The 20,560-nt window shown below is 40.4% G+C and overlaps 2 protein-coding genes across 2 annotated transcripts; both read left to right on the forward strand.

Moving 5' to 3' along the window:
- Positions 1-824: 824 nt before the first annotated feature.
- On the forward strand, positions 825-3,336 carry LOC104230060 (subtilisin-like protease). The gene has a single exon (XM_009782795.2). The coding sequence runs from the start codon at positions 885-887 to the stop codon at positions 3,147-3,149; it is 2,265 nt and encodes a 754-aa protein (XP_009781097.1). The 5' UTR covers positions 825-884; the 3' UTR covers positions 3,150-3,336.
- A 1,056-nt stretch (positions 3,337-4,392) lies between these two features.
- LOC104230062 (subtilisin-like protease) lies at positions 4,393-6,849 on the forward strand. Its single transcript, XM_009782796.2, has one exon. The coding sequence runs from the start codon at positions 4,485-4,487 to the stop codon at positions 6,753-6,755; it is 2,271 nt and encodes a 756-aa protein (XP_009781098.1). The 5' UTR covers positions 4,393-4,484; the 3' UTR covers positions 6,756-6,849.
- Positions 6,850-20,560: the final 13,711 nt, after the last annotated feature.

The following is a 20,560-nucleotide window of genomic DNA, read 5'->3' on the forward strand; positions in this document are numbered from 1 at the left end:
GAGTACTACGCAGCTATAAAATCAGCTCGAGCACTTCAAAAGTAGTTTTAAGTATCGATGCAAGCGGGCATGTGATTCAGCTAAGCCAAAAGGGCTCTTGTTTATATCTGAGGAATCCTATAGATTGAAGATCAAATGGTTAAGGGACTAAATCAGATAGTAATTAATTAAGGAACCAGCTTAAGTGTCGATGCAAGTAATTGTTTCTTAACATATACAACATTAACTAGGGAAGTAAGATGATTAAAAAGAAGATGTATAGGTTTTGGCAATGTGATTCTCTCAGAGAAAGAAAACAGGTCTTGATTCAATAACTGTAAAAGAAAACAAATTCATTTTGAGCTCTGAAGTTATTTGCTTCACTTCTTTAATCCCCAGGAGATGGTCTAATGATTGAGCTGTGAGTAATAATCTCGAGATTTCAAGTTCAAATTCAGCCATAACACTTACTCGTGGGCTCGTGGGCTCCAACTTTTGTAAGCATACTTACCTTGACAACCTGCACCTATGGGTCGGACAGGTTGTCAAGTGAATTAGTTGAGGTGAGCACAAGTTGATTCGAACATTACTTACATAAAAGGGCATATTGTAGATTGACTTCTTCGTCTATATGCTGTTGCTATCTCAAGTTCATTATCAAAGAAGAGTTAAATAAAATCAAGTCGATTTAGCATGTAGATGACCAATCCACTTTCATTTTTCTATTTAATCCAAGAATCTCCAGGCATGACTATTTCACATATCTAAAAATAGCTTCTGACTAGCAAATTAAAAAAAAAAAAAAAAAAGCTTCCAGTTACCATATATATATACTTCCAAAATTCCAAAACTCTCACCAAAATCTAAACTCAAATAACAGCTATTTCACTAGCACAAAAGTTGTGATGGCTCAATACAGGTCAATTCTGACTATAATTGGCATTACTTTTCTCTTTTCTTCATTCACCACTATCGCAAGTGAACGCCCTGTTGATGAAAAGCCTAAAGAAAAACAAAGCAATTCACAAGTCTATATAGTTCACTGTGAGTTCCCTGATGGCAATAGGACTGCCAGATATCAAGATTTAGATAGCTGGTATCTTTCTTTCTTGCCTGCAACAACCTCAGATAGCTCTCGTGAGGCGCCACGATTGATCTATTCCTATCGTAATGTTCTAACAGGTTTTGCAGCTAAATTATCACCAGATGATCTCAAGGAAATGGAGAAAAAGGACGGATTTATTTCTGCCCGCCCTGAAAAGCAACTTGATTTGTATACCACTCATAGCCTCAACTTCTTGGGATTGCACCAGAACATGGGGTTCTGGAATGACTCAAATTATGGAAAAGGTGTGATCATTGGAGTCATTGACACAGGAATTTTCCCGGACCACCCTTCGTTTAGCGACAGTGGGATGCCCCCACCCCCTGCTAAATGGAAGGGTAAGTGTGAATTTAATGTTACAAAGTGTAACAACAAGCTCATTGGAGCGAGGTACTTCCAGTCATCGGGGAACGGGTCACCATGGGACGAAAATGGACATGGTACGCACACTGCCAGCACGGCTGCTGGAAATTTCGTGCCAGGTGCTAATATATTTGGCAATGCTAATGGCACTGCAGCGGGCGTTGCACCTCTAGCTCATGTTGCTATTTATAAAGTGTGCTCTTATATCTTTTGTTCTGAAAGTGACATTTTGGCTGCAATGGATATGGCTATTGAAGATGGTGTCGATGTGCTTTCGCTTTCCCTTGGAGGTGTTGCTTATAATTTCTATGAAGACGTCATTGCAGTTGGTGCATTTAGTGCAATGGAAAAGGGGATCTTCGTCAGCTGTGCTGCTGGAAATTCAGGACCATACAGGTTTTCGACATCTAATGAAGCACCCTGGATTTTAACAGTTGGTGCAAGTACCATCGACAGGAAAATTAAGGCTACTGCTGTGCTTGGAAACAACGAAGAATACGATGGAGAATCAGCTTTTCAACCTAGTGACTTTCCTCCAACACTGTTGCCTCTTGCCTATCCGGGGAGCAATGACAGTGACATTTTGGCTAAATATTGTTACCCTACTTCGCTGAACAACACAAATGTCACGGGAAAGATTGTGTTGTGTGAGATTGGTATAACATCACGAGTTTCTAAAGGAGAAGCTGTGAAGGCGGCTGGTGGTGCTGCCATGATTCTTATGAATACAGAACTCCTGGCTAATACAACACCAGCAGAGGCACATGTCATTCCGGTGGCACACGTTAGCTATGCAGATGGTCTAAAAATCAAAGAGTATATAAACTCAACATTAGTCCCTACTGCAACAATAGTATTCAACGGAACTATAATCGGCGATGATCGTGCTCCAGTAGTTGCTGGATTTTCTTCCAGGGGTCCAAGTTATGCAAGTCCTGGAATTCTAAAACCAGACATTATTGGTCCTGGTGTTAACATCCTAGCAGCTTGGCCTGTTTCCTTAGAAAACAACACGAACTCTATGTTTAACATGATTTCAGGAACCTCAATGTCTTGTCCCCATCTCAGTGGCGTTGCAGCGCTGCTAAAAAGTGTTCACCCTGATTGGTCTCCAGCTGCAATTAAGTCAGCAATTATGACAACAGCTGATGTCTTAAATCTCGGATTGAACTTCATCGAGGATGAAACTTACCTTCCAGCTGATGTCTTTGCCACAGGTGCAGGCCACGTTAATCCATCGAAAGCAAATGATCCCGGCCTGATATATGACATAGAACCAGCCGATTACGTATCTTACCTATGTGGTTTGAATTACACAAATAGACAAGTTGGGATCTTTTTGCAGCGTAAAGTTAACTGTTCAGAGATAACTAGCATCTTAGAAGGTCAACTAAATTATCCATCATTTTCGATTAAACTCAGTACCGACTCAGCAGCTAAGACATATTCAAGAAACGTGACGAACGTAGGACAAGCCAACTCAACATATAGTGTTGAAATTGTTTCACCACCGGGCGTTGATGTAAAAGTTGAGCCAACTACACTAGTTTTTTCAGAGGTGAACCAGAAATTGAGCTATCAAGTGACGTTTACACCTTTGCCTAGTAATCCAAGTACCGGTTATTATCAGGGATCTCTCAAATGGATTTCTGGTAAACACATTGTTAGGAGCCCAATTGCTGTGAGATTCAGCTTTTTCTGAAAAGGAAATGAAGGAGCTGATATCAGTGACATGCTGATCAAGTTTTTTCATTTGTAATAAGACCATTTTCACCTTACGACGTGAAAATGTATCTTCTTCTCTTTCTTTTTTTCTTTGGTAATTTCCTGTTTTATCTTGTTAACAAGAGTGTGACACTGTTAATACCAAATATGTGTTTTTCTTTTTATCTCTTTTTAGTGTCAAGCTGAATGTATCAGAGTTGAGATTTATGTCGTCTGTTTTTTGCTCTTGTCAATACAATCATATTCTTATTCTACTACTCAACGATACAAAAATGAAATATATTACACCAGATAGTTTTCAGTAAATATTAAGCAACTCATACTTTTAACATTCTCGATCAGGAGAATAACGCTTAGCCAAAATTTGACAAATAAACTTGATTGTTGATACCGTCCTGCTTGTTTTTTCCTTCTCAGGAAATGCCAATGGCGGAGCCACATTCAACTAAGGGATGTCAATCGATACCCTTTCGCCGAAAAATTATATTGTATTGCTAGATAATTTTATTGTTATATGTATATTTAGTATGCGTTGACTCCCCTATACTTTTTGATGTATCTATTTTTTTAAAATTTTGACACCCCTTGATGTAAATTCTAGCTCCGCCACCGGAAAATGTGTATCATTGATAGCCAGATGATATGTATTTCCTATGAAAGTATAGTTTTCTATATAAAATGATAAAAGTAGATGGAATATCATTAATAGCTAGATGCTAGATACTTATCTGATGAGCTGAAAATGAAAAGAAAACAAACATGAAATTACTTCAAGTAGTTAAACTTGCAACCTATCTGAAACAGAAGGTCAAGTAGACAAGAAATATATTGTGTTGTTCCGTGTTTGCCAAGGATTTAGCAATCTGGAGTAAAGAAGGCAGCAGGCCTGTTTTGTCTCAATAGTTAAGGTGTGTCCAAGTTGACTCGAACATTACTGAGATAGAAAATATTATCATGAAAATTAACGACTTTGTCTATATGTTGTTGCTATCTCAAGTTCATTTTTCAAAGATTAGTTAGATTAAACTAAAATTGTTTTTAGCGTGTAGATGACCAATTCAGTTTTTGGCCTATTTTTTATTTCATGATTCTCCCCGCATGACTAGTTCATATGTCTATAGTAGCTTCTGAGTTCTGACTAGCAAATAAAAAAATATTTCCAAGAACTATATATAACCTCAACTAAAATTCAAAAACTCCAACAAAAATCCTTAGGCAAATAACTCTTTTTTCCAACTTCATCCCTCCATTGTAGATATAATCCAAACTCATTAGCAAAGAAAACTGATATTTCACTAGCAGTAAAGTTGTCATGGCTCAATTCAGGTCAATTCTCATAATAATTGGCCTCATTTTTCTGTTCACTTTATTTACCACTAATGCAAATGAACACCCTGTTGATGAAAGGCCTGAAGAAGAACAAAGCAATTCACAAGTCTATATTATTCATTGTGAGTTCCCTGATCGTGAAGGCGATAGCAGATATCAAGATTTAGATAGCTGGTATCTTTCTTTCTTGCCTGCAACAACCTCAGATGGCTCTCGTGAGGCGCCACGATTGATCTATTCCTATCGAAATGTTCTAACAGGTTTTGCAGCTAAGTTATATCCGGATGATCTCAAGGAAATGCAGAAAAGGAAAGGATTTATTTCTGCCCGCCCCGAAAGGCAACTTGATTTGTACACTACACATAGTCTCAACTTCTTGGGGTTGCACCAGAACATGGGGTTCTGGAATGACTCAAATTATGGGAAAGGTGTGATTATTGGTGTCATTGACACGGGAATTTTCCCGGACCACCCTTCGTTTAGTGACGATGGGATGCCCCCACCCCCTGCTAAATGGAAGGGTAAGTGTGAATTTAATGTTACAAAGTGTAACAACAAGCTCATTGGAGCGAGGTACTTCCAGTCCTCAGGGAACGGGTCACCATGGGACGAGAATGGACATGGTACGCACACTGCTAGCACGGCTGCTGGAAATTTCGTTCCAGGTGCTAATATATTTGGCAATGCTAATGGAACTGCAGCGGGCGTTGCACCTCTAGCTCATGTTGCCATTTACAAAGTGTGCTCAGGTATCACTTGTTCTGAAAGTGACACTTTGGCTGCAATGGATATGGCTATTGAAGATGGTGTCGATGTGCTTTCGCTTTCCCTTGGTAGGCTTACTAATAATTTCTATTCTGACAACATTGCACTTGGTGCATTTAGTGCAATGGAAAAGGGGATCTTTGTCAGTTGTGCTGCTGGAAATTCAGGACCATCCAGTTTTTCAACGGCTAATGAAGCACCCTGGATTTTAACAGTTGGTGCAAGTACCATCGACAGGAAAATTAAGACTACTGCTGTGCTTGGAAACAATGAAGAATTCGATGGAGAATCAGCCTTTCAACCTAGTGAATTTCCTCCAACACTGTTGCATCTTGCCTATCCTGGAAGCAATGCTAGTGACTCTGATGCTAAGTATTGTACCCCTGCTTCGCTGAACAACACGAATGTCATGGGAAAGATAGTGTTGTGTGAGGTTGGTAGAACAACGCGAGTTGACAAAGGAAAAGCAGTGAAGGTAGCTGGTGGTGCAGCCATGATTCTTATGAATACAGAAAACCTGGCTAACACAACATTAGCCGAGGCACATGTCCTTCCGGTGACACACGTTAGCTATGCAGATGGTCTAAAAATCAAAGAGTATATAAACTCCACATTAATCCCTACTGCAACAATAGTATTCAAGGGAACTATTATCGGAGATGATCGTGCTCCAGTGGTTGCTGGATTTTCTTCCAGGGGTCCAAATTTTGCAAGTCCTGGAATTCTAAAACCGGACATTACTGGTCCTGGTGTTAACATCCTTGCAGCTTGGCATGTTTCCTTGGAGAATAACACAAACACGAACTCTAATTTCAACATGATTTCAGGTACGTCAATGTCTTGTCCTCATCTCAGTGGCGTTGCAGCGCTGCTAAAAAGTAGTCACCCTGATTGGTCTCCAGCTGCAATTAAGTCAGCAATTATGACAACAGCTGATGTCTTAAACCTCGGATTGAGCTCCATCGAGGATGAAACGTACCTTCCAGCTAGTGTCTTCGCCACAGGTGCAGGGCACGTTAATCCATCAAAAGCAAATGATCCCGGCCTGATATATGACATTGAACCAGCCGATTACGTAGCTTATCTATGTGGTCTAAATTACACAGATAGACAAGTTGGGATCTTTTTGCAGCGCAAAGTTAAATGTTCAGAAATAACTAGCATCTTAGAAGGTCAACTAAATTATCCATCATTTTCGATCCAAGTCCGAAGCAACTCAACAGCACAAACATATTCAAGAAATGCGACGAATATAGGACAAGCTAACTCAACATACAATATTGAAATTGATTCACCACCGGGCGTTGATGTGAAAGTTGAGCCAACTACACTTGTATTTTCAGAGATGAACCAAAAATTGAGCTATCAAGTGACGTTTACACCTTTGGCTACTAGACCAAGTACCAGTTTTAATCAGGGATCTCTCAGATGGATTTCTAAAAAGCATATTGTTAGGAGCCCAATTGTTGTTCGGTTTTTCTTTTTATAAATAAACAAATGAAGGAGCTGTTCTCAGTGACGTGCAGATCAAGATTTTTCATTTATGAAATAAAACCATATATCAAGATGTTAACTTTGGTTTATTATTCCGTGTATTTACTCATGTATCTTACATTGTAAATATACCAAATATTTATCAATAGATATTAATTAAGTAGCTGGAAGCTCATATTTTCAAACTCTCTTGAGAATCTTACTAAGTCAGAAATTGACCAATACATTAAGTATGGAGGATATCTGCTTACGCTAAAAATCGGAAAAACAAATAAAGGAGAAACATGGATGCGAAGACTTGTACCGAGCAATACGCATGTACACATTGTTAGAATCCAAATAATAAGGTGTCACGCGGAAGCTAATAGAGCAAATCTTGAATGATGATAAAACAGAATTGATACAAACATTTGGTTCAGTCAATTGACCTCGTCCATAGTGTTAGGACCCGGTGGCACTAAACACTACTGCACAGCGGAATAAAATAAATGATCAACGAAACCAAAAATAAATGACACAATATTTAACGTGGTTCACCTAAAACGTTTAGGCTACGTCCACAAATCCGACACCAACTTCCACTAAAACATTTAGCAGGCATACAAAGAGAGACTTCCCCAATAATTTGGAGGTACAACAATTCCTGAGCTCTACCCAAAATAGTGGCGCACACAAAAGTGTTTCCCGAAAAATACCCGACTAGTATTCTACTCACTATTTTGTCACTCCCCTGTTAGGAAACATTCCTAAAGGAACTATATCTCTCTCCCTCTCAAACTCTTTCTTCTTGAGTTTTGATATATTTTTTTTGGTGTGTTATACAATGAAATGGAAGGGGGTATTTATAGTTTTGAGATAGGGACCAAAAGTGCAAATCTCACCTACCAAGAAGGATCAATTTGCAATATTCCCATCTCACCTACCACTCATTGCATCATTGCTTATCTCACTAAGGAGAGTTGCATCATTGCTTACCTCTCCCATACATCACCATAATTGTTGGAAAAACTAACAATTCTCCCCCTTCCAACTATATGGTGGATCCACTATCCCTGCAGCTTCTCTACAGAACTCAAACTTCCCTTTCGGTAAAGTCTTGGTCAACATGTCCGATCCATTTTCGTCTGTATGGATCTTTTCAAGCCGCAACATCCTCTTCTCCAACACATCCCTGATCCAATTATATCTCACATCAATATGTTTGGATCTGGAATGGAATGAGGCATTCTTCGCAAGGTGGATAGCACTTTGACTATCACAAAATAACTGATAACCGTCTTGCGAAAATCCAAGTTCAGTTAAGAACTTCTTCATCCATATCAATTCTTTGCAAGCCTCCGTTGCTGCGATGAATTCAGCTTCAGTAGTTGATAATGCAACACATTTTTGCAACTTTGATTGCCATGACACAGCTCCCCCTGAAAAGTTAATCAAGTATCCTGAAGTTGATTTTCTAGAATCAACATCTCCGGCCATATCTGCATCAGTATAGCCAACCAACACAGGGTTGTCTTCTCCAAAACATAAGCATAGTTTGGAGGTTCCTCGAAGATACCTGAGAATCCACTTAACAGCATCCCAATGTTCCTTTCCTGGATTAGAAAGAAATCTACTTACCACTCCTACAGCGTGAGCGATATCTGGCCGTGTACAAACCATGGCATACATCAAACTTCCTACTACTGAAGCATATGGAATCCGCTCCATCTTTCTTCTCTCATCATCTGTTGACGGGCTTTGCTTGGTGCTCAATCTAAAGTGGTTAGCAAGAGGACAGCTAACTGCTTTAGTTTTCTCCATGTTGAACCGTTGAAGTACCTTCTCGATGTACTTCTCCTGAGACAACCATAACTTCTTGGCTTCTCGGTCTCGCATAATCCTCATCCCAAGGATCTGTTTTGCTGGCCCCAAGTCTTTCATGGCGAAGAACTTGCTTAGCTGTTCTTTTAAGCTATTAATTCTGGAAACATTCCGGCCAACAATCAACATATCATCCACATAGAGCAATAGGATGATGAAATCATCGTCAGAAAACTTCTGAGCGAACACACAATGGTCTGAAGTTGTCTTCTTGTAGCCGTGTTGCCCCATCACCGACTCGAACTTCTTGTACCACTGCCTTGGTGCCTGTTTTAAGCCATAGAGGCTTTTCCTCAATCTACAAACGCAGTCCTCTTTCCCCTTTTGCTGGAAACCGTCTGGTTGCTCCATGTATATCTCCTCTTCCAAATCACCATGTAGGAAGGCGGTTTTTACATCCATCTGCTCAACCTCCAGGTTGAGGCTTGCTGCTAATCCCAGCACCGTGCGTATTGAGGTCATTTTCACAACTGGTGAGAATATTTCATCAAAGTCAATGCCTTTCCTTTGATTGAAACCTTTGACGACCAATCTTGCTTTGAATCTCGGAAGGGAATTGTGTTCATCATGCTTCATCTTGAACACCCACTTATTCTTCAAAGCTCTCTTGCCTTTCGGCAACTTCACCAGCTCAAACGTCTTGTTCTCATGCAAGGATTTCATCTCGTCTTGCATGGCTTCTATCCACTTCTCCTTATGTTCATCATCAATAGCTTCTTCAAAGCTGTCGGGTTCTCCCCCGTCAGTGAGTAACACATACTCATGTGGAGAATATCTGGTAGACTGTTGCACAACTCTTCCAGATCTTGTGTGATAAGGAGGGTTATTGAGGATTGGTGGTTGAGGTTGATCCTCCTCGTCTGCATCATCATCACCATTGTCCTCGTTACCTTCAGTATCTGCTGGTTCATCTTCATTAGGAAGATCAGGGGCTTCAGGTTGATTATCCTGAACATCATCTCCAACTTGTCTCGGCACCACTGTTGGAGGCAACTCAAACTCAGCAGAATCATCAGTGGACTTCTCTACTTTGTCAATGTCTTCAATTGTTTGGTCCTCAACGAACACGACATCTCGACTCCTGACGAGCTTCTTCTGCACCGGATCATAGAACTTATAGCCAAGCATGTCTTGACCATAGCCGATGAATACACACTCCCTTGTCTTGACATCAAGTTTGCTCCTTTCATCTTTCGGAACATGGACATAGGCTTTGCAGCCAAATACCCGTAATTGATCATAAGAGATATCTCTTCCTGACCAAATCTTTTCTGGAGCCTCGTACTGAAGAGGGACACAGGGTGAATGGTTCAGCACATAGGCTGCTGTAACTAGAGCTTCACCCCAGAAAGCCTTTGGTAACTTTGAATGAGAGAGTAAACATCTGGTTCTCTCGATCAAAGTTCTGTTCATCCTCTCAGCCAAGCCATTCAACTGGGGAGTTTTAGGAGGTGTGAACTGATGTCGAATACCATGCTCTTTACAGTAAGCATCAAATTGACCCTGGTATTCACCGCCATTGTCTGTCCGGATGCACTTCAACTTCTTACCAGTCTCTCTTTCCACCAAGGTCAGAAACTGTTTGAAAACTTGAAACACTTGATCCTTGGTCTTCAGCGTGTATACCCATGTCTTTCGTGAATGATCATCAATAAAGGTCACGAAATATCGGGCACCACCGAGGGACTTCTTGAAAGGTCCACATACATCTGAGTGTACCAGATCCAACACATTTTGCCTTCTGGAAGGAGGGAATCTTTTGAACGAAACTCTGTTTTGTTTCCCAGCTAAACAGTCAGCACACTTCTTCAACTGGATCTGGTTTAGACCTGGTAAGGCGTTCTTCTTTACCAAACGCGCCATTGACTTCTCACTCATGTGGCCAAGACGTCTATGCCACAACTTGATATTGCTATCATTCTCCGCAACATTTATAACTTGTTGGGAGATGCTCGCCTGGGTCACGTACAACTTTGACTGCTTCGTGCCCCGCGCCACCACCAATGAGCCCTTCGTGAGCTTCCATTGGCCATTATGGAAGGTATTGCAGTAACCTTCCTCATCGAGCTTGTCTACGGAGATCAGATTCAGGCGCATATCTGGAACATGCCTGACATCTCTTAAAAGTAGCTTCATCCCATTCATGGTCTCTAGGCAAACATCACCTTTGCCTACAACTGTTGAGAAATTGGCATTTCCCATCTTTACACGACCAAAGTCTCCAGGTGTGTAAGATGAGAAGAGTTCTCTCCGTGGCGTCGCATGAATGGTAGCCCCACTATCAATCACCCAGGTCATCTCTTGGGTTGTCAGATTGATAATGTCGTCATCGTAGACAACGTTGAACTCACCAAAGGAGTTCGTTTCATCATCACTGCTTTCTTCGGGCTTCACCTTTTTGCCTTTGTTCTTCTTCTGGTCATTCTGGAACTGTCGGCAAAATCTTTTGATATGCCCCTTCTTTTTGCAGTAATGGCACTCAACATTTGCAAATTTGTTGGATTTACCTCTGCTCTTATCTCTGTTACTCTGGCTCTTATTTTGACTTCTCCCCCTGGTCGTAACAGCCAACACCTCTGACTGTGAAGAAGATGTTCCTTGTGATCGGCGTCTCATTTCTTCATTCAGAATGCCACTCTTGACTGTCTCCATGTTTACCACACCGTTGGGTGCAGAATTGGTGATTGAAACCTTCAAGGTTTCCCATGACTCTGGGAGTGTTGCCAGCACCATAAGAGCAAGTACCTCGTCATCGAACTTTATGCCCATTCCCGACAACTGGTCGACAATCCCTTGTATTTCATTAAGGTGATCTGCCACAGTTGTCCCTTCTACATATTTTACTTGCATTAATTTTGTCAAGTAAAATAATTTGTTGTTACCTGTTTTAGAGGCATACAACTCTTCGAGCTTGTCCCATAACGACCTTGCATGTGTCACACCAGAAATGTGGTTGTACACATTGTCTTCAACAAATTGCCGTATGTAGCCGCACACTTGGTTGTGCTCAAATTCCCAGTCCTCGTCTGACTTATCTTCAGGTTTCTGAGAACTGAACACCGGCAGGTGCATCTTTGTCACGAACAGGAGATCCTTCATCTTGTTTCTCCATAAGTGATAATTTGTGCCATTCAGGTTGACCATCTTGCTTGTCCTCGCCTCCATTTAGATCAGAATTTGACAGACTTCTGCAATCTAAAAAAAATTCCGACGGTGAATAGTAATCGTGGATATGAATAGTGCCCGTATGGATGAATAGTACTCGTACGTATGAATAGTACCGTACGTATGAATAGTACTCTAACCAAAGCTCTGATACCACTTGTTAGGACCCGGTGGCACTAAACACTACTGCACAGCGGAATAAAATAAATGATCAACGAAACCAAAAATAAATGACACAATATTTAACGTGGTTCACCTAAAACGTTTAGGCTACGTCCACAAATCCGACACCAACTTCCACTAAAACATTTAGCAGGCATACAAAGAGAGACTTCCCCAATAATTTGGAGGTACAACAATTCCTGAGCTCTACCCAAAATAGTGGCGCACACAAAAGTGTTTCCCGAAAAATACCCGACTAGTATTCTACTCACTATTTTGTCACTCCCCTGTTAGGAAACATTCCTAAAGGAACTATATCTCTCTCCCTCTCAAACTCTTTCTTCTTGAGTTTTGATATATTTTTTTGGTGTGTTATACAATGAAATGGAAGGGGGTATTTATAGTTTTGAGATAGGGACCAAAAGTGCAAATCTCACCTACCAAGAAGGATCAATTTGCAATATTCCCATCTCACCTACCACTCATTGCATCATTGCTTATCTCACTAAGGAGAGTTGCATCATTGCTTACCTCTCCCATACATCACCATAATTGTTGGAAAAACTAACACATAGACAGGCGGAGATGAGGAATCTGTAATATAAAAGAGAGTATAAAATATCGAGAGAACAAACTCACAAAGAGTCAAACCCAAGTAGTAAGCTAACACTTGTCCCGAAATTATTTCCATAAACAAGATTCTCAAAGGTCTTAAGACTACATTGTGGATGTAGCTGAATGAATGAAAGATTTTTAAGAGAAAGGACTAGCCAAAAAAATTTCCTCCATAAAAAAGACTAGCCAAATATAAAGAAAAAAAATATGTTCGTTTTCTTAAAAAGAAAAATCAATTATGATAAATATATTGTCCTTTCTTCAAGAAATTAGATAACCAAATATGGTAAAAAAATTAGTACATCTTATCACATAATTTGAAAGAATGTAGAAGACTAGAAGTTGACATTGGAAATGTGCAACACAAGATACGCGTTTGTTTCATTAATTAATTAATATTTTAGTTGGTCATGATGCAAAAGCCAAGTTGACTTCTGCATTTGTGGGTTGCAAGAAAGTTTCAATTGGAACTGTATCTTAGTATTAATTGATGTAGCGATGTAAGTTCAGAATTTAAATAATTGTGAAAAAAAAAATATTGACTTCCGCCATAAGTGAGGGAAATCATTTTTCACCCGACCATGAAAACTATTTTCAATAGAAAATATTTCTGACAATCAAACACTAGAAAATAACTTTTAAAAATCGATCATTTCAAAAACACATGATTAATGTCCTTACCATAGGCACGGGCATTGTCGGCCTGTCAAAAGCAATTGATCCCCGACTAATAAAATAATTATGGGCGTTATCGTGTGGTTCAAATTATGCATATTGGAAAATTTAGAAGATTGTGAAACCTTAGAGTTATTAGCTATAGAAAATACAAGCAATCAAGAAGCACAACTCGGTTACAATTTGTTGGTGAAATTACAAGTAATTACAGTTGAAAAATAAGATGAAGAAAAATAAATAAATAATCTTCAGGCTGAGGCGCGAATATCTCGCCCTCTTTAAAGAGGTTCAAGCCCACTGCGGTAGCATCTTCACTGGTCCAACAGTAATATTCTTGACTTGTCCTCTGCAGGATACAACAGCCCGACAACGTCGTATGACTCGAACAAACTCTAGACAAGTTGTTGAGTCCAAAGCTCCACAAAATTGTAAATCTCCAGGTGCCTGAAGCTGACCTTCACTCAGAGGCCACTCTCAAAGATTTCAAGGTTCGATGCGCTATCTTCATGAGACTCGAGGGCCCCGATGATCCGAGTCTATCGGACCGCTTTTGGCTTGGTCCGAGGAACAACATTGGGCTCGGAAAGGAGCCATTTCTATCAACCAAAGACCGAAAAGAATACTCGCGTCTGAGTTAGATATTGACAATCGTCAATAGAGGCATACATTCAGAAAGAAGAAAGGAATGAATGGATGGAGGAGGGCACTTAGATAGAAAAATAACGTCAGAATACCCCCATTTATAGGAGATAATGGCACGGTCATCCATGCCTTTGGAAGACTGACCGGCAGGTACAATTAATGCGTTCTTGAAGAACCAAATCGACGACGGTACTGTCACTTCGAAGAACGGGAATCGACAGCGTATTGAATAGCGTCGAAAAGACAAGTCCATAGGATGTCCCAACTATCGTGAAAACTCACGCCATAGGTTGTGTCATCGGTATGAAATCGTCACAAGAAAACCGAGGAGTCAGGCATCAGAATCGTTTCCCATCGCTTCGTTCTACGAAACGTGAAGACTATCTGTACGCGGCGAAATCGGAGGGTTCGATTTCTTGATATTAGTTCGTTTCAGAAGAACACCTCGAGGCCTCAAGGACGCGAAGCTGAGACCGAGTTCCCTTCCTCAAAGCTCGTTGAGGCCCGGCCTAAAGGGAATATCGACTGAGACTAGATTAAAAATGGGGAGTTCCTAGGGCACGCAACTAAGTCTGACAAAGCCGGCCTACCCAGAGCATGTATCAGGGTGTCGCGTCTAGCCGTCTCATCCCCGTATCTTTGTAATTAATGCTTTTCGTACTATGTTAGAATTCCCCTCCTATATAAAGAGGATCCTTACTATTTAGTAGTGGTCGGCTATTGCTCCAACTATTCTACACAAAATAAATAATAACTCTCTATCTCCTTTCTTTTTAACATATTCTCTCGGTATTATTGCTCGTAGTTATTGCCTACATACTTGTTCTTCATTTATTGCTTGTCATTGGACATAAAGAGCCTCCCTTAATTATATCCTAACTATTAGCCCTTTCTCGGTTATCCCCGATAGCTCGAGCCCGAGCCCAGGCATCGACCTCGAGGCCCCTCATCGGTCAGTCTGAGGCCCGAATCGCCAACCCATCGGTTTGATTATAACTCTGCTTTAGCTCGCATTTTATCTTTTATCTCCATATAACTAGCATCAGCTGCTTAACAACTAGCATAAAAATAGATCACGTATTTTTAGAGTCCCATCAATAAATTTAATTGTTATTACCATTTTCGCGGTAAACAGCAGAATGTATTAAACATACAGACTGAGCAAAGAAGTAGGCAGGAAATTGAACTCATAACTGATGAACTAGTGCAGGAATGAAAACACATAGGGTTTGAATCTCAAACTTAATTAAAGACATACTAGTTGAAGAAAGGATGCAGAATATAAAGCAAATAAAGTTCCAATATCTAGCCTTGACTTTCAGCCGGCTAGATCAATGAGTAACACAAGTAGCAGCAGAGAAAGAGAGCTTTAAAGTGTAAGAAAGAGTGATTTTTGAACTAATGTTCATTTTCCATAACTTAAAAGAAGAGGAGGTTTATATAGTAGTCAAAAGCTTGACACATAAGGTAAGAGATCAATTAAGTAGTAAGTCGAGGAAGTCAGCAAGATCTTCTCTTAATCAAGGGACAATTAGATCAACAGTAAAATCATGCTAAGTATTTAAGGAAAAGAATCAAATAAGGCTTAATATAGAGTAGGTAATTAGGGATAAATGAATAACAGTTTAATTAAGAAAACAAATCAGTAATAATCAGTGGAATACAAATAAGGCAGGGAAAAATAATTAAGGCAAGCAAATTCAATCAAATTTAGTAAAAGGTAAGAATCAAACGTTTAAAGGAAAGTGTTCAAATTAAACCAGGAAATAAGGGACTCAGAGAAATCAAGGGTTCAGAAAGTCATGAAAGATCCAGCATGTTTAGCATATAAATAAGGAAAAACATGAATTCTCAAGAATCGACATATAACTTTAACAAAACAAAAGTTAAACAATGTTGATTCAATGAGAAAGATACAGGTCTTGATATGAACAGTCAAGACGAACACAAGCATATAGGATCATAGAAAGGTTAAACTAAGAAGTTCAGTAGAAGCATATTAGGGCAAGAAGGTCACGAGAAATCACAAGAACACAAAGCAAGAACACAGTCAGATGCACCGGTACTCAGAAACCAAACGAAGAACCCTAGAATATTAGGGCTTTCAGTACAAATGGGCTAAGGTTGTAGCAGACGTATTATAAAATCGGTCAAAATATACGAGAAGCAGAAGATTAAACACAAAAAATCATCAAACAATTCTTAAAAGAAAATCTGGAAACCCTAGCTTTAGGAAAAGATGGAAATCACTTGAAAACCATACGATTTTTTGTAAAGAATCTTAAGGTTATTATAAAACTCATATGAAACAAACCCAAATTATCTTAGATCTGTACAAATCTAAGAGGTTTAGAAAAGAAATTAGGGTTTCGAAGAGAACCATACAGAGGTGAGGAAACATACTGAGAAACCCATAGATCGTAACTAATATAGGACGATCTTACTCGGAATCTCACTGAAGTGGCCTGAAATAGGCAAGAGAGGACCAATAGATGCAAGCCACTAGCCTTGCTCCCTTGAGGGACTTGGAGATGGCAAGAACAATATGAGAGAGGCCATTGGAGGCCTGAGAGGTGGTGAGAGGTCATCGGAGATGGTCATAGATGAGTGACGCCGTTTGGAGATTAGGGTTAGGTTGAGAGCATTTGAGAGCAGAGAAGATTTTAGGGCGGCGGTGTAAGGTGGTGAAAATGATTAGGGTTTTGGGGTATAGGTTGGTTTAATTAATGAACGGGGAAACTTGGACCGTTGATCAAAATGATCAACGGCCAGGATTTGGCCGGGTATTGGGTTGGGCAGATGGGTATTGGGACTAGGTAGGTTTAGGTTTAAAAATTAGGCTGGTAATTGGTAAAATTGAAATAAAATTAGGCCATATTTTAAATAGCCATTTTAATACTATATAATTTATAAATAATAATAAATAATTTCTGAAAAATAATTTCGTGTACTAAAATGGTTTAAATAGTTATTTAATATTTTAAAAATATAAAAGATCATTTTATGCATCAAAAATGTAATTATGCATTAATAGGGCTAGTATTGCAAATATATGCAAATTAGCTTTAAAATGTAAATGCAATTATAAAAATGCACCCAAAATATCTAAACAATATTTTGGCATAAATAAAAAATTTAGATGTCTAAATCACCACAAAAATAATTTGAAGGATAATTATTAGAAATTTTATAAATAAAAAGTGAAGAAATAAATCAATTTGGAGCTTTTAAAAAATTATAAAATTGCATAAAAAATATAAAAATTCTCATGCATGCTTATAACTGCATATATTCTATTTTGAAGGTATATATATGTATTAAAAAATATAAGAAAAAATTGGGTATCAACAACTGCCCCTCTTTACCCGGGAAGGATGAAAGAGCTTTCAGGTAAAGAAATGATGACCAATTTTGACCGGATGGGATGTTTTGAAAGACAGAGGCCGGACTCCGGTCTTTGAGTTTCCTACATATCTTGGGTCTTACGGGAATCAAGTCATGTGTAGTTCTGGATTCATCGGCTAAATATACTGATGAAGTCATCGCAAGAACAAACACGAGATGCAAAAGCGGCTATGGTGACTGATTAAGGTTCGAGATAGTTGAAGGAATTGGAGCAAGGTCTCTCCTGCTAGGACAACGGTTTCTTACTGGTCACCTGTAGATGAAAAGATGTTGTCGACATGTATTTGTGCGAAAATTTAAACATGATACAAATTCCCTTTGGACCATAAAGGTTGTCTTTGGAAGGTTAGAGATGACGTCCTTGGACCATGATGTCCTGGGCTATGAATTGTTTAGTGAGGGATTCGCAGGCCATGAAATAATGTTCTCGGGCCATGAAAAATGGTGCCTCCGAACTATGACGCCTTTGAATAATGATATGCAAATTTGAGGGATCCTCAGGCCATGGCATGGTGTCTTCCGGCTATGAGGATGATGCCTTTTAGACTATGGTGCCTTCGGATAGATTGGCGATGGTTCAGCCCATGATATGCAATAATATGATGTTAACAAGACAAGGCTTAGTCTTGTGAAATGGAGGGTAGAGTTTAGCCCGGCTGAAAAGCAAATAGATAGTACTAGAAATAGCGCAATATTTGTACAGAGAGGGACAGTTCTTAGTCACATAGAGATGAGGAGGCAAGGATTAGCCTCATGCAAGTATGGAGGCAAGGATTAACCTCATGCAAGTATGGAGGCAAGGATTAGCCTCATGCAAATATGGAGGCAAGGATTAGCCTCATGCAGGTATGGAGGCAAGGATTAGCCTCATACAGGTATGGAGGCAGGGATTAGCCTCATGCAAGTATGGAGGCAGGGATTAGCCTCATGCAAGTATGGAGGCACAAATTAGCCTCATTCAAGTATGGAGGCAAGGATTAGCCTCATGCAGATACGGAGGCAAGGATTAGCCTCATGTTTCTAGCCAGGTGGACAGGCTTCATAGTTGGTGAGAATCCTTAGATTTGTGATATGGCTCTAAGGCTCATTAAGCAGGCTCGGGGGGTCTTACGCATTCGGTCGATGTGACCTTTAGTGTAAGCTGGCGTTAGAGATCTTATGCTTTTGCTCAACTGTTTTGGGTTTAGTTTCCGAGTCGGGCTTTGACTTGAGCTCATTCGACCCTCAAGCTTTTGTGTTTGCATGGGCGGGCGACAATGGCTCTTATGCCTTGCCCTTGGGCATTTGAATTTTAACTATTTTGGGTTCAATCTCTGAGTCGAGTTTCGACTCGAGCACAATTGACCCTCAAGTTTTGTATTTACATGGGCTGGCGACCACAGCTCTTATGCCTTGGGTTGAAGCGGCCTTTTATATGCACGACCCTAAGGCTCATTAAGCTGGCGACAATGGCTCTTACGCTTTGCCCTTAGGCATGTATAGTTAACTATTTTGGGTCCGGTCTCCAAATCGGGTTACGACTCAAGCTCATTTTGACCCTCAAGCTTTCAAATCTTAAGCTGGCGACAGTGGCTCTTACGCTTTTGGTCGTTATGACCTTTTAGTGTGTGTGGCCTTGGGGCTCATTAGGCTGGCAACAATGGCTCTTACACACTTGATCGATGTGACCTTTTATGTAGGCTTTATTTTCCCCTCGTTAAGGACTTTTGAAATGATTTTGCCTAACCCGTCGTCGGTTCGGGAAGAACCTCAATTTCAAGTCGTTTGCGATGATGTTCGAGCACCTTGGAAGGTTTAGCTCGTAGGCTGAGTAGCTCGAAGCCTTGTGATTTGAAGCTGACATGGTCGAAGCTGTTTTGCCTGTCGAGGGTAGCCTGTTTAACCGGTTCTTTTCGAAGTAGATTCAAAGTAATGTCCTATGATTTTGTAGCGACAGTCGGGCATCCCCGAGTCGTGTTAATTCGGCTGGTATAGCCGTATGACTGTAGTCATTTGTGTTTGGCCGGAGCCATTTTTGGTCCCCGAGTGTAGTAGTTTAGGTGTCTATATCGAGGGTATGCCCTTTTGGGAGTCTTACAAATGCGATATATAGCCTAAACTTCGAGATTGAGTTTATGCCTATAGTAAGGTCTTACAAAATTTTCATGCCTTTTGAGGTCTTACAGTTTTGTTGATACTTGGTACAAGTATGATTCATGCCTTGCTTGAGGTCTTACAGTTTGTGCCATTGATACTCGGTACGAGTATGATTCATGCCTTTTTTGAGGTCTTACAGTTTTGTTGATGCTTGGTACAAGTATGATTCATACCTTGCTTGAGGTCTTACAGCTTGTGTTGTTGCCTTGTGTAAGTTTCACAAGACTGAGTCTACCCGCTCTGGTTCTTACGGCCTCGGGTTTTTTAATGAATGGTGATTGGAGATAGTCTCCGAGTCATCGAGTTTGTTTAGGCTCGGAAACCATTACTCGTGGGCTCAGAATTGCCTCATTAAGGGCTTATGATTTTGGAGATTCCGACCCTGAGGTCATGCGCTTTTTGAGTTTGTGATGCCAGTCTCCGAGTGTTTAGGACATTTTTTCCTTTTTGGAGATGTTTCATGATCTTCGTGCTGCCTCATTGAGGGCTTATGAGTTTGGAGTTCCGACCCTGAGGCCATGCGGGTGCTGAGTTATTGACGCGTCTCCGAGTATTTCGAGGCATTCTCGGTGGAGGGATCTTTGCTGTGAAAATGCTGAGTTTCCTTTGGAGTACGAGATGTTTTGGCGAAAGATATTCTTTAATTGCTTGGCATAAGTACATGTCGTTTTGTTGCCGTGAGTCCGGCTTGTGCGAACATGGTTCATTTGACCGTTTGGCTCGGTACATTATTTTCTATTGGAACCTTGCTCGTCGTTCCTTGGTTTTCCCGAGTGGATGGCCTCTCGAGGGAATGCCCTCCAATGTTCGGGGTCGATTGCAAAAGAAGCCCCGTACTCTTGTTGGATCCTTCTTAGGTTGCACGTGGATGTTGCCTCGTTAAAAATCTTGCCGGTGAAACCCTCGTCGGGATAAAAGCTCAACCAAAGGAAAAGATTGCAACTAATGCCTTTAAGGCCTTGAGATCTTCGGGTTGGGTTATCACTTTCGACTGCCCTAATCGGGCGCCTGCATATGGATTAGTGTAAATTAATGAAAAAGGGAGGTGGTCTCACCTTATTGTGGGATTCACCGACAGTATTTCGAGGTCTGATGTGTCCCTATTGTTTGGAGCGAGGACTCGGTATGGTCCTCCGCTGT

This window comes from Nicotiana sylvestris, chromosome 8 (assembly GCF_000393655.2).
Source record: "Nicotiana sylvestris chromosome 8, ASM39365v2, whole genome shotgun sequence".
NCBI classification, from domain to species: Eukaryota; Viridiplantae; Streptophyta; class Magnoliopsida; order Solanales; family Solanaceae; genus Nicotiana; species Nicotiana sylvestris.

Excerpts from the sequence above, each read along its gene's own strand:
- LOC104230060 (XM_009782795.2), top strand. The coding sequence starts at position 885 with ATGGCTCAATACAGGTCAATTCTGACTATAATTGGCATTACTTTTCTC.
- LOC104230062 (XM_009782796.2), top strand. The coding sequence starts at position 4,485 with ATGGCTCAATTCAGGTCAATTCTCATAATAATTGGCCTCATTTTTCTG.